The sequence below is a fragment of the Tachyglossus aculeatus genome, assembly GCF_015852505.1.
Source record: "Tachyglossus aculeatus isolate mTacAcu1 chromosome 12 unlocalized genomic scaffold, mTacAcu1.pri SUPER_6_unloc_1, whole genome shotgun sequence".
NCBI classification, from domain to species: domain Eukaryota; kingdom Metazoa; phylum Chordata; class Mammalia; order Monotremata; family Tachyglossidae; genus Tachyglossus; species Tachyglossus aculeatus.
In genome coordinates, this window is record NW_024044828.1 from 22,484,141 (window position 1) to 22,498,640 (window position 14,500).

Below are 14,500 nucleotides of genomic sequence, written 5' to 3' on the forward strand. Positions count from 1 at the left end.
CTTGGGAAGTCCAAGTTGGCAACATCTAGAGACGGTCCCTACCCAACGGCGGGCTCACCGTCTAGAAGGGGGAGACAGAGAACCGAACATATTAACGAAATAAAATAAATAGAATAGATATGTACAAGTAAAATAAATAGAGTAATAAATACGTACAAACATATATACATCAATCAATTAATCAGTCAATCGTATTTATTGAGCGCTTACTGTGCGCAGAGCACTGGACCAAGCGCTTGGGAAGTCCAAGTTGGCAACATACAGAGACGGTCCCTACCCAACAGTGGGCTCACAGTCTAATGGGAGGAGACAGAGAACAAAACCGAACATACTAACAAAATAAAATAAATAGAATAGATATGTACAAGTAAAATAAATAAATAGAGTAATAAATATGTAAAAATCAATCAATCAGTCGTATTTATTGAGCGCTTACTGTGTGCAGAGCGCTGTACTAAGCACTTGGGAAGTACAAGTTGGCAACATACAGAGACAGTCCCTACCCACCAGTGGGCTCACAGTCTAAAAGGGGGAGACGGAGAACAAAACCAAACATACTAACAAAATAAAATAAATAGAATAGATATGTACAAGTAAAATAAATAAATAAATAGAGTAATAAATACGTACAAACATATATACATATATACAGGTGCTGTGGGGAAGAGAAGGAGGTAAGGCTGGGGGGATGGAGAGGGGGAGGAGGGGGTTCAGTCTGGGAAGGCCTCCTGGAGGAGGTGACACGCTCTCAGTAGGGCCTTGAAGGGAGGAAGAGAGCTAGCTTGGCGGATGTGGGGAGGGAGGGCATTCCAGGCCAGGGGGATGAGGTGGGCCGGGGGTCGACGGCGGGACAGGCGATAACGAGGCACGGTGAGGAGATTAGCAGCAGAGGAGCGTAGGGTGCAGGCTGGGATGTAGAACGAGAGAAGGGAGGAATAAATACGATTGAATGAATGAATTAAGCACTCACTATGTGCAAAGCACTGTTCTGAGCACTGGGGAGGTTACAAGGTGATCAGGTTGTCCCACAGGGAGCTTACAGTCTTTACCCCCATTTTACAGATGAGCTAACTGAGGCCCAGAGAAGTTAAGTGACTTGCCTAAAGTCACACAGCTGACAATTGGCAGAGAAGGGATTTGAACCCATGACCTCTGACTCCAAAGCCCGTGCTCTTTCCACTGTGCTATGCTGCTTCTCTAAGCCCCCCCCCCACCACCCCTGGCCCCAGGGCCTTCCACAGCCAAATGGTCCTCCACCTTTAATCATAATGATGGTATCATAATGATGGTTAAGCATTTACTATGTGCAAATCACTGTTCTAAGCGCTGGAGAGGTTACAAGGTGATCAGGTTGTCCCTTGGGGGGGCTAACAGTTTTAATCCCCACTTCACAGATGAGGTAACTGAGGCACAGAGAAGTTAAGTGACTTGCCCAAAGACACACAGCTGTCAGTTGGTGGAGCCGGGACTTGAACCCATGACCTCTGACTCCAAAGCCCGTGCTTTTTCCACTGAGCCACGCTGCTTCTCCTTTAAAAAAAATAAGGTATTTGTTAAGCACTTACTATGTGCCAGGCACCGTACTAAGCGCTAAGGTACATTCAATATAGCCAGGTTGAACACAGTCCCTGTCCCACAAAGGGCTCGCAGTCTTAATCCCCATTTTACATATGAGGTAACTGAGGCACAGAGAAGTTAAGCGACTTGCCCAAAATCATACAGCAGACAAGTGGTGGAGCTGGATTAGAACCCAGGTCATCTGACGCCCACTGTTCTAATCAATCAGTCGATCAGTGGTATTTATGGAGCATGTACTATGTGCAGAGCACTGTATTAAGTTCTTGGGAGAGCTCAATACGACAGAATTAGTGGACATGTTCCCTTCCCATAATAAATTTACTGCCCACAGTCAGAGGTCCCGGGTTCTGCTGTGTGACCTCAGGCAAGTCACTTAACTTCTCTGTGCCTCAGTTACCTCATCTGTAAAATAGGGATTAAATCCTACTCCCTCCAATTTAGACTGTAAGACCCATATGGGACAGGGACTGTGTCCAACCCGATTAACTTGTAATTACCCAAGAGTTTAGAACAGTGCTTGACACACAGCAAGCACTTAACATGCACTGTAAATATGATTATTCTGTGCTTTGGTCAGTCACTGGGGGGCTGAGGCAGTGGGTTAGCCAGACAGTCAATAGCTAGCAATGGGTCCCCTGGGAGCTAACCCCCCTTCAGCCTCTTCTCTGCCTCGGAATCTACCCTGACTGACCACCCCCAGGGTGGCATAAATAATTGCCGGCTTTGGTGCATTTGGCATTGGGAAAATCCACCCTCCCCAAACTGTTGGAAAGCCTCTGCAATTTTGGCCTTCCAGTCACTCTCCAGGATGGTATTGCTCATTGGCAGCAGAAATGATGGCCTCCTGCTGAGGTTCTGCAAGGTTCTTGGGAAATAAGAAACACAAACACAGACCAATCCCTGATTTCAACACTGTATTGAGGATGGAAACTTGGTACAAATAACAGTCTGAATGCCCAGATCATCCCCTTTCCCCCACCCAAGGGGAAGGCTGGTTTCAGGGCTCTCCTCTGTGTAACTCCAATAAATAACTAGGACTAAGATAATGACCAGGGTGTGAGTGGGCAGGGTTAGGGAGCAGAAAAGGACTTGGTCGGCTGGGAGCAATGAGAGAGCCCTGGTCGTGAGCAATCCGGAGTTCCTAGGCCGTGAGCAGTCCAGAGTCCAGAGTCCCTAGGCCGTGAGCAGTCCGAATCCCTAGGCCAAATCTCTCCAACTTCACCGCTGGGATTTCTCCAGGATGGCTTCTCCAAGGCCCGCCTGATCCTCCGCAAAGGAAGATGGGACAGGTGACAATTGCCCAGAAACCCCTGGAAATTTCTCATAAACAACCTTAGCCCGGGATGCAATCATGCTGCAGGCCCCTCCCTCCCTCCCTTTCCCTCCACCCTCTCCTTGCTACTGCACTGTCTAAAGGAGGGGCACCCGCTGAGGGAAAAAAAAAATGCAACAAGAAATACACCAACTCTTGCCTCTTCTGAACACTCACCTACACACTAAATGAAACACCAAAACAGACAAGTGCATGAAGACTCAACAGATTCCCCTCTGGAGACAGATGGGCCCTAAACCCCACACCCCATGGCCTGTCAGGCAGACACACAAAAAGGCCCATGGTGCCCATCTAGAAAATGTCTGCACCAGCTTCCGGCCCCCAAATCCTGAGACCCACCCTTAAGAGAAAAACACCCTCCACTCCTAAGAGGAAAACACACTCCACCACCCTGCCCACACATCCAAGCTGCTTATCTAAACATTAACCCAAGCCCGCCCAGCTCTCACTTCCCAAAACTTGTGGCCAATCACACACTCCCCCCACCCCATCAGACAGAAGCCGACAGGATGGGTGACGCCTGCATGCTGCTGTCGGTGATGGCCTGCTTGCAGCCTGCAATGGCACCGGGTCACCTCAGTGCTGATTCTCTCTCCGCCCCAAGTCCCAGGAGAAGTGGGAGGGGAAGTGGGAGTTAGAAAAAGAGAGGGAGAGAGAGCAAGAGAGGAGTTCGAGGGAAGGAGGGCGTGGGAAGGGGAACAGGAGCAGGACGGGGAGGCCACTGACTGCATGGTGTCCAAACCGGACAGCCTGGCCCAAGCCCGCAAACCTCTGGACACGGGCTGAATTCCAGGAAGAGGTGGTTGTGAGGGGCAGCCTGCCCAACCCTCCCCCAGGGCCCCTGGCTCCACGCCAGTTACAGCCTCTTCCCTTTGAAGGGCTTGCTGAGGCCGAGCTGGGGCTCCTGAGCGTGGCGGGGGGAGGCAAAACTGAAGAAGGTGTTGCTGGGCTCTGCTGCGGGAGAGGACCCCACAAAGAGTGGCCTGAAGAGGAAGTCTCCGTCCCCAGCAGCCCGGTTCTGAGCCGGTGACACGTCCGCAGGAAATCTGGGGGCATTCCCTGGGGAGAAGGGAGAGAGAGCCAAAGCAGTGAGTGGCAGGGAGCAGGTAACAATAACAATAATAATGATGTCTGTAGGACCAAAATTTCTGAAATGAGAAGCTGCGTGGCCTAGCAGATAGAGCATGGACCTGGGAATCAGAGGGACCTGGGTTCTTATCCCAACTTCATCACCTGTCTGCTACGTCACCTAGGACAAGTCAATTTAACTACTCTGTGCCTGTTTCCTCGTCTGTAAATTGGGAATTAATACTGTGAGCCCTATGTGGGACAGGGACTGTGTCCAACCCGATTATCTTATATCTATCCCAGCGCTTCTTACACTGCCTGGCACATAGTCAGCGCTTCACTAATACCATAGGAAAAAAAAATGGGAATCTCACTGAGTGGAACTCCCCACCGAGGAACCGCTACGCAGGGCCCTCCACCAGGCCCCCCACTAATGGCACATAGCTCCTTCCTGGTATCCCCAGGAGGGCAGCACAGGTTTGGTCATGGCTACACCTCGCTTTCCCTATTCTTTCCAGTTGGCCCTGCCTGCTCTGCTCACACTCCACCAGGTTCCGCCTGCCCTGCTCACTCTGCCACTCTGCCTCGCTCTATCTGCCCCACTCGCTCTTCTTGCTGCCTTACCACTCTACTTTATTCTTACCCAGAGAGAAGGCCAAAGCAGGTGGCTGGGAGGGCATGGCGGGCTCCACGCTGCCCTCGTGGTTGGCGAGAGCGATGTTGCGTAACCTGAGGCCGTCGTAGAGGCCTTGCAGCTTCTGGTACTGGCGGTTGCGCTCCATGAGCTTCTCAGAGATGTCGCTGAACTTTTTCTTGTACTCTTCCAGCACTCTCTTCAGGGAAGTGACCTCCCCTTTCATGGAAGTCAGCTCCACATCCTTACTCTGGATCTGCTGCGTGTACACCTTCTCCATCTGCTTCAGATGACTCTCGGCCCTGCTGAAGTTGTACTCCTGATAGAGGTGTTCCTGGTGCACCTGGTCCAGAGGAGCATGAAAGGAGACTTGACGGTCCTGGGAGCAGGACCCTCTGGTCCTTGGAAAACCAAGCCCAAGAAAGAGGACTGGAAAGCTTGGGAGCGGGGAGTGCACAGGGACTCAGGTTCAAGATTGAGAGGGTGGGAGCCGTAGCGGTATGAGACTCCCAGGGCTTGCAGCACCCCAGCCATCTGGCTTCAGGGGCCGCCGGTGCCGCCTCCTCCTCCTTCACCACCCATCATCACAAAAATCATTATTATTGCTCTTATTTATAATAATAATTGTGGCATTGTTTTGTGTGCCAACCACTGAACAAAGTGCTGGGCTAGATACAAGTTAATCAGGTCTTATACTTTCCCTGTCCCACATAGAGCTTATAGTCTAAGTAGGGGGGAGAACAGGTTCATCACAAGTTGTCATAAACCTCAGGTTGGATTTTATCCCAAGTTGTGATGAAACTGAATTCAGGGAGTGGTCCTAAAATGCAGGGACACTGCTCTTTAAAAATTATGGTTTGGGAAAATTGGGTTAAACAGTTCAAAGTTACCACCATGATAGGCATCTTTGAAGCAATATTTTCTTATTACTTCTGGCCTGGAACTCCCTCCCCCTTCATATGATAGACTACTACGCTCCCCATCCTGAGAGAAGCAGCGTTGCTCAGTGGAAAGAATATGGGCTTTAGAGTCAGAGGTCTTGGGTTCAAATCCCGGCTCCGCCAATTGTCAGCTGTATGACTTTGGGCAAGTCACTTAACTTCTCTGTGCCTCAGTTACCTCATCTGTAAAATGGGGATTAAGACTGTAAGCCCCCCATGGGACAACATGATCACCTTGTAACCTCCCCAGCGCTTAGAACAGTGCTTTGCACATAGTAAGCGCTTAATAAATGCCATTATTATTATTATTATTTTATTATTATTATTATTAACAGGTACATAATCCCCATTTTGCTGATGAGGAAGCTGAGGCACAGAGAAGTTAAGTGACCTGCCCTAGGTCACACAGCAGGGAAGTGGTGGAACTGGAATTAGAACTCAGATCCTCTGTCTTCCAGAAGCAAGCTCTTGCCACTAGGCTACGTTGCTGAACAGAAAGCCCATCCTACTAGAACAAGTGGGTGAAACAAGCCCTCTTTGACAATATCTTGGCCACTGGGAAGGCTTTTACAGTTAAGAATAACAATAGCAATAATAATAAAAACGCTGTCTCAGGAACTGTACTAAGCTCTGGAGGGCTCTGGCTGGAGTAGGGACAAGTCTGAGAGCAGTTCCCTCGAGTAGGGAAGTCCTGCTACTTCTCCTATGGTTTCTCTTGAACTTACCTGGTTGTTTTCTGCCCCAGGGTGTCGGTCCGGTCCTCTCCCCTCTTTAGATTTGCACCCCCCGTGGGCCAGGGCTGTGTCTAAACCCATATCCTTGTAGCATACCTTTCCTCGGTGCTCAGTAGTGCTTGGCACATTGTAACGTAATAAATAAATAAAAATAGATGAGCAGCGAAACAAAAATTCATGGACTCGAAAGGAAGGCTCACTAGACCACTACCCTTTTGGTTCTAATGGGGCATCAATTCAACTGCCACTCGGATGTGTCATCAGATAGCAAATGCCCCCCACAGTTCAGTGTTGCAGCAGCACCACCCCACCCAGCTACCTAAGGCACAGGATGCTCAACTTTTTCAAAAAGCCCGGCCAATCCCTCCAGGAGCTCCCAATCTAAGAAACCAGCCCACGGGGAGGAAGGATACCTGATACGTCCAGAAGGCCAGGGCCCTGGAGCTGATGTCCAGCACGATCTCTGGTCGCAGCCCGGCCAGAACCATGGCCTTGTACTCCTCTGAAGGGCTGAGCTCCGTGCGGACGATGTCTAGCTTGCCGGAAAGGGTGCTGCTACAAGCAGGGCAGACGGCCGGGGAGCGACTGAACTCCCCACTGCCGTGCTGGTCGCAGAAGATGTGGGAGCAGGCGGTGACCCAGGCATAGCCCGAGAGCTTGGCGCGGCACTTGCGGTAATTGCAGAGCAGCATGTCTTCACACAAAGACATGGTCCAGAGAAGGGGGCATCCGGCCCAGTGGGAAGCCTAAAAGTTGGGGAAATAAAGGGGACTCTGATTAAGTTCGGTTGCTGATCAGAAGGGTGTCAGGGCTCAGGTAGTTAAGCAAAGCACAAATTGCCTATTCCATTTACTCAGGGAGCCACTTGGAATCACTCTAGGCTCGAAAGGACTACAAGTTTTGCTCTATTATTATTATTATTATTGTTATTTTATTATTAATAACAATAATAATAATAGTGGTATTTGTTAAACACTCACTATGTGCCAGGCACTGTAATAAGCACTAGGGTGGACACAAGCAAATTGGGTTAGGTATAGCCCCTGTCCCACATAGGGCTCACAGTCTTAATCCCCATTTTATGGACGAATGAGGTAACTCGGGCACAGAGAAGTGAAGTGACTTGCCCAAGGCCACACAGCAGACAAGTGGCGGATTCAGGATTAGAACGCATGACCTTCTGACTCCCACGCCCGTAGCACTGGGGAAGGTGCGAGATAGTCAAGTAATCAATCAATCATATTTATTGAGCGCTTACTGTGTGCAGAGCACTGTACTAAGCGCTTGAGCACTGTACTAAGCACCTGAATGACATAAGTACGACATAAGCAGCATGGCTCAGTGGAAAGAGCACGGGCTTGGGAGTCAGAGGTCGTGGGTTCTAATCCCGGCTCCGCCACTTGTCGGCTGTGTGACTTTGGGCAAGTCACTTAACTTCTCTGTGCCTCAGTTCATCTGTAAAATGGGGATTTAGATTGTGAGCCCCACGTGGGACAACCTGATCACCTTGTATCCTCTCCAGTGCTTAGAACGGCGCTTTGCACATAGCAAACGCTTAACAAATGCCATGGTTATTATTATAATACCTGTCCCACATGGGGCTCACAACCTTGGCAGGTTGCGAACCCCACGTGGGAGTTCCAATAGGCAGGTCGTCGGGACGAGGTCTCACGGCGGACAAATGTGCTTCCCTACGTGTTCACATCTGCCGCCTGAGGCCCGTCCTTGTAGACTGGAAGGCTGGAGGCCAGATTGTGGAATGCAGAAATCCGGGTTCCTCAAGGTTCCCCAAGTGGCATTTCTTGGGCAAACTTAGGGTGGGCACCTGGACTGCTTCAGCCCAGAATTGGGCATTCGTCCTGCCTGTGGACCTGGCAGGCCCCCAAAACACCGTGTCTGGGCAGCTGTGGTGGGGCACTATTGCGGAGGTGGGGATTCGGCCCCCACCAAACAAGACTGACCCTCAGCACTACCCGCTCCTGTCCTACTCCCCCCATCACCGCACTTGAGCAGAAACTCCCCGAGAAAAACCATCGGGACGGGGGCCGAGGGAGACGGCTCGACACCCGTCCACGTGTTTCCTTTGGTTGTCTGTCTCCCCCTTCAAGACTGTGAGCCCATCGTTGGGTAGGGACCGTCTCTCTATGTTGCCGACTTGGGCTTCCCAAGCGCTTAGTACAGTGCTCTGCACGCAGTAAGCGCTCAATAAATACGATTGAAAGAAAGAAAACCCCGTGCTGATTTTGTAGGGGCCCCCGCCTCAGAGACCTCTTTGGGTCCGTTCCGGGGAGCCTCAGGCCTTCACTTGCGCCACGGAGCCGGGGCCTGAGGCCGCCTCAGTGCCCACGGCCAGAGCGGAGCGAGGAGAAAACGCGGGAAAGCGGCGCTGCCTCCCTGCGCATGCGCGACCCTTCCACCGCGCAGGCGCCGTAGCCCCTCCTTTCTCTGAAGTCGTTGCTCCTCGCGCGCCCTCGGCCCACCTCCTTCCCCCCCCCCCCCCCCCCCCCCCCCGCGGCCCCCGCACAGACAACGGCCAAGGGGGAAACGGAGGCTGCGCGGAACATCCGCGGGGGCCCCCAACGCAGCCCTCCGCCGGCCTTCCCTCTCACAAAGCTTCCCTCCGCCTCGGAAAAATAACCACCCTACCAGTGACTTCATGCTCCCCCTGCCTCCCTTAACTATCACTCTCGACCCTCACAAGCAACCGAATTTATTGAGGCCTCAATGTGTGCACGAAGCTAACTCTCTTCCTCCCTTCGAGGCCCTACTGAGAGCTCACCTCCTCCAGGAGGCCTTCCCAGACTGAGCCCCATTCCTTCCTCTCCCCCTCTCCATCCCCCCATCTTACCTCCTTCCCTTCCCCACAGCACCTGTATATATTTGTACATATTTATTACTATTTTACTTGTACCTATCTATTCATTTTATTTTGTTAGTATGTTTGGTTTTGTTCTCTGTCTCCCCCTTTTAGATTGTGAGCCCACTGTTGGGTAGGGACTGTCTCTATATGTTGCCAACTTGTACTTCAAGTGCTTAGTACAGTGCTCTGCACACAGTAAGCGCTCAATACGATTGATGAACTATCACTCTCGACCCTCTCACAATCAACCGAATTTATTGAGGCCTTAATGCGTGCACACCATACTAAGCACTTGGGAAAATTCAACAATGTGTCACAATCCTTACCCAATGAGTTTATAGTCCCACCGCCAAGCCCTGCTCCCCAAGCCTGCAACTGCCTTTTTTGGTGGTATTGTTAAATTCTTACTATATGCCAGGCACCGTTCTAAGGACCAGGGTGGATCAAAGCAGAGTTCGACAGTCCATCCCACATGTGGCTCACAATCAATCGTATTTATTGAGCACTGTACTAAGCACTTGGGAAGTATAAGTTGGCAACATATAGACAGCCCCTACCAGTCACAACCTTAACCCCCATTTAACAGATGAGGGTCCTCTCTCCCTTGCCTGAACTTCTCCCCTCCTCTTGGGAGTCTGATTTATTTACATCAACCCAAGAACCCAGGACAATTATAATTACACAAAGGAACCAGACAGGTTTATATCTTAAGTTCTTTATTCAACCTTACATATTCATTCACTCAAATATTTTGTAAGCACCTTGAAGACAGAGAATGTGGGATTTTCTTCTGGAAACTTTCCCATAGGGCTCTGCAGTCAATGAGCACTTATGAAATACCCTTTGATTGAAACTGCCCTAGATTGCTGGCAGCCACTTAAAGTAATAACTCCTCCCCCTATGCCATGTGCAGTTTCAATGCCCTTGTGCAAAGAGATGAGATTAACTCAGGCTCACTTTATTAAAGGGATTAAATATTGCTGGGGTTTGTTCTAATTCCAGACTTCAGGGGTTGGGTCCCAGACCCACTTCTCCAGCCTCATTGACCTCTTCGAGCAAAGACCAGGGCCTGTGAACAGATAGGAAGAGTCATTCTAATGCTATATACAGGGGGACGCTTTATTTTAAAAAAACTATGCTTGTCTGACCCCGCAAAGTTCGGAGGCACGAATAGATGGCCGACCCATCTCATGGTGCCCCGAGTGAAGACAGGCCACTTTTCTCTGTGATGGACTAAAATCCCACTGCCACAGCTCCAGACAGCAGGAGGAACAGCCATCAGGAGGTTGGGAGGTACGGGCATGCACACAGACACGTACACAAACCACAGAGCAAGGAGATGGGCAAGAGGCAGGTGCTGTAGCCTTGTTAATAGCTGGACACTGGACTGGACACTCCCCATTAGCAGTGCTTGGGCTGTGCTGGCACTGCTCCAGATGACGGGGACAACAGGCAAGCAGCTGATTTTTCCATTAGGCACAGCTATTCTAGGCTATGTCAATCCAAAGGAAGTTATAACTTGAATCAAAGGTATAATTATTGATGCCAATTTGTACTTCCCAAGCGCTTAGTACAGTGCTCTGCACATAGTAAGCGCTCAATAAATACGATTGATTGATTGATTGATTAATTACTGTGTGCAGATCATTATACTAAGTACCTGAATCCATTTAAAAATCTACCTGGCTTGCTTGTCCACATTTACCATAGTAACTAGATAATTATAATAGCATTTTGGGAGCCTTATCGAAGACTTCAGAACTCAGACTGCCACTCTCCCAGAAGAACTTACCCCTGAGACTTCTACCATCCTGAAGTGCTGGCTGAAAAAGACAAGATGAACTTCAGCTGGGGTTTTGCTCCTCCTGAGGAAGGGTCTCTCTGGGGCTCCCTGCAAGGAGACAATGATGCTCCCTTAGGGTTGCTGGGATCAGGCCTGAAAACCCCTGGGCCCCACCTAAATCCAGCCCTCTTTCAGGAACTGTCAGTGGGGACCAGAACTCCTAGCCAGCATGCTACTGTATGTCTACTGTGCAACACATGTATGGATTGGTCCTACAGACTGTTCCCTACTCAGCCCCAGTGACCAAACATGCCCAGTTCCATCCATGGGCCGGAAGTAGGTCTCAGACAAGGGACCCCTGCCCTCCTGCTCAGCGCATGTGTATAATCAGGGTGGTCAGCTGAAACACGGACTAAACATGCATTTCATCAAGGCAGGGGGAAGGGGGGCATGTGATCCTTAAGGGGCAGCCCAAGTTGGTACATCATGGACTGCTCCCATTAAGTGGGCTCCTCCAGATTGACTGAGGGTGCCTCACTTGTTCAAGCTCTACCCTTAACACCCACAGGCGGCATGGATGCAGCCAGTTGAACCTTACCCTCATCGCCGATTCCAAGGCAGCTCCAGCCTGGGCATGGCCAAACAACAGGTATCACGGGGTCCTTGCCACCACCTCAAGTCTCTAAGGAACAAGATCCACATGAAAGCTGGAAGACCCTGTTTCCCCGTCCCCTCTCCCCCAGCAATCCCATTTCAGAAAAGTCACGGAGTTGGGGCCCTGCTCAGTGCATGTGTGTAATCAGGAATCAGGTGAAACACGGACTGAACATGCAGTTCATCCCAGCAGACAGCCACTGGCCCTGGATCTCCATCAACCATACGTGAACAGGCAAGAGTGGCAACGAACCCACCATCTTAACCATCTCTCCGCCTGCTCCACTCGCTTACTCCTGTCTCACCCCCCGGACCCAAACGGCTCGGCCACTTCGTCCTGGTCACTGACGGCTGGTTCCAGGTGAACCAGTCGAAGGGGCAGGGCACAAATCTCCCACCCCCACTATGGGTTGGGCGGGCTACATTCCCAGACAAGTTACGGTTCCTTCCTTGGCTTATACCTCTCCCAAGCTTAGGTGCAGGGCTCTGCACACAGTAAGCGCTCAATAAATACGACTGATTGCCTGACTTATACCTTCTCCCAAATAGGCGCGTCCTGACGCTGGTCCCCATTCCATGTTGGGCAGCTTGTTCTGGCCGCCAGAGAGAATACTGAAGACCCTCGTGGCTCCTTCACCGGGCTGGAGCTGGTGAAGCATCAGGGTACCGGAAAATACACCGAAAAAGCTGAAAATACACAGAAGCCCAGGAACGTGTTAGACGCCGTCTGCGGTAGCCCCTTTCTCTGAGCAAGTTGGAGGGGGAGGGGGAAGTGTCTTGCTCCGGGGAGAATTAGACCAAGAGAAGCCTGGACTAGACTGTGGCGGTGCCATTTTGTCCAAAGGGGCAGGAGGGGGTAACTCTAGTTCCCAGGAACCGGCAAGGGATTATTTTAATAAGCAGCGTAGGTCAGTGGAAAGAGCCCGGGCTTTGGAGTCAGAGGTCATGGGTTCAAATCCCGGCTCCGCCACTTGTCAGCTGTGTGACCTTGGGCAAGTCACTTCACTTCTCTGGGCCTCAGTGACCTCATCTGGAAAATGGGGACTGCGACTCTGAGCCCCCCGTGGGACAACCTGATCACCTTGTAACCTCTCCAGCGCTTAGAACAGTGCTTTGCACATAGTAAGCGCTTAATAAATGCCATTATTATTTAACAATGAGTTCTGCGGTGAAGGGTATAAGTGCAGATCACTGCTCCCACCCCCAGCCTCTGCCGTCAAAAATCACAAGAGATTGGACCGGTTTGGGAACTGGGAGCAATACCAGTGCGAAATTCCCTCTCCCCTCAACCCACACACGTGGCCGAAGGAGAAACTCCCACCCTTCCTTCACAATCAGGCCAGGCAAAGTAACAGTGATAAAGAGACCTAAAATTTAACACCCATTCGGCGCAATATTAAGCGTTTGGGAATGTAAACGGAAACACGGTACCTGCCCCCTACATTCTTACGGTCCCGCGGGGGGCGACCCAGATCCAACTCGACTCGGCTGTTAGAGACCTTGGGAAGGTTGCAGACTCGACCCATCCTTGTTCCTCCAGCCTGCCTGGAGTCCCAGATGGTGGCGGATGAAATACACACCACCCACTCGGCGACCCCGCTGCAGGAAAAGAGAGTCGGTGGGGCGGCGGCCAGTGATTTTTGGGGGCAAGGAAGAGTCTGATTGGCTAGGAAGGCCAAGCCCCGCCCCCTAACCGGAAACAGGGATCCTCATCCGGGGAACAGGGATGAATTAAAAGTTAAAAGTGGCAGGGAAGTTTGCAGGCTCATCATCATCATCATCAATCGTATTTATTGAGCGCTTACTATGGGCAGAGCACTGTACTAAGCGCTTGGGAAGTACAAATTGGCAACATATAGAAACAGTCCCTACCCAACAGTGGGCTCACAGTCTAAAAGGGGGAGACAGAGCAAAACCAAACATACTAACAAAATAAAATAAATAGGATAGATATGTACAAGTAAAATAGAGTAATAAATATGTACAAACATATATACACAGGTGCTGTGGGGAAGGGAAGGAGGTAAGATGGGGGGGATGGAAAGGGCTCAACCCATCCTTGTTCCTCCAGGCTGCCTGTCTACATGTTTTGTTTTGTTGTCTGTCTCCCCCTTCTAGACTGTGAGCCCGTTGTCGGGTAGGGACCGTCTCTGTATGTTGCCGACTTGTACTTCCCAAGCGCTTAGTCCAGTGCTCTGCATACAGTAAGCACTCAATAAATACGATTGAATGAATGACAGCCTGTGTCCAACCTGATTCGCTTGTATCCACTGTGGTGCTTGGCTAACAGTAAGCTCTTAATATTTATTACTCTATTTTATTTGTACATATTTACTCTATTTATTTCATTTGTTAATATGTTTTGTTTTGTTCTCTGTCTCCCCCTTCTAGACTGTGAGCCCACTGTTGGGTAGCGACTGTCTCTGTTGCCAACTTGTACTTCCCAAGCGCTTAGTACAGTGCTCTGCACACAGTAAGCACTCAATAAATCATCATCATCAATCGTATTTATTGAGCGCTTACTGTGTGCAGAGCACTGTACTAAGCGCTTGGGAAGTGCAAACTGGCAACATGTAGAGACAGTCCTTACCCAACTGGGCTCACAGTCTAAAAAAAATGATTGAATGAATGCCTGGAATCCCAGATGGCGGCGGATGGAATGGAATGGAATGCCCACGACCTACTCGGCGACCCCCCGCTGCAGGAAAAGAGGGTCGGTGGGGCGGCGGCCAATGCTTTTGGGGGCAAGAAAGAGTCTGATTGGCTAGGAAGATAAAGCCCCGCCCCCTAACCGGAACAGGGATCCTCATCCGGGGAGCAGGGATGAATAAAAATGAAAAGTGGCAGGGAAGAGTAGTCTGAATTGGGTTACGGGGCCGGCCGCCGGTGGATCCGTGCCCCGCCTCAGCCATTGC

The 14,500-nt window shown here is 50.6% G+C and overlaps 1 protein-coding gene and 3 non-coding genes across 4 annotated transcripts; all 4 read right to left on the reverse strand.

Annotated features, from left to right (window-relative positions):
- Positions 1 to 2,904: 2,904 nt before the first annotated feature.
- On the reverse strand, positions 2,905 to 8,635 carry CCNB1IP1 (cyclin B1 interacting protein 1). Its single transcript, XM_038741405.1, has 4 exons — positions 8,557 to 8,635; positions 6,702 to 7,034; positions 4,623 to 4,956; positions 2,905 to 3,970 (listed from the first exon to the last, which is right to left on the reverse strand). Exons 2-4 carry the CDS (start codon positions 6,996 to 6,998, stop codon positions 3,768 to 3,770), a joined length of 834 nt encoding a protein of 277 aa, XP_038597333.1. The 5' UTR covers positions 6,999 to 7,034; positions 8,557 to 8,635; the 3' UTR covers positions 2,905 to 3,767.
- A 1,650-nt stretch (positions 8,636 to 10,285) lies between these two features.
- LOC119921200 lies at positions 10,286 to 10,429 on the reverse strand. The gene has a single exon (XR_005448505.1). It is a non-coding gene; the product is annotated as a small nucleolar RNA SNORA79 (small nucleolar RNA).
- An 865-nt stretch (positions 10,430 to 11,294) lies between these two features.
- LOC119921202 lies at positions 11,295 to 11,371 on the reverse strand. Its single transcript, XR_005448506.1, has one exon. It is a non-coding gene; the product is annotated as a small nucleolar RNA SNORD126 (small nucleolar RNA).
- Positions 11,372 to 11,706: 335 nt separating this feature from the next.
- On the reverse strand, positions 11,707 to 11,781 carry LOC119921203. The gene has a single exon (XR_005448507.1). It is a non-coding gene; the product is annotated as a small nucleolar RNA SNORD126 (small nucleolar RNA).
- Between the last annotated feature and the right edge of the window lie 2,719 nt (positions 11,782 to 14,500).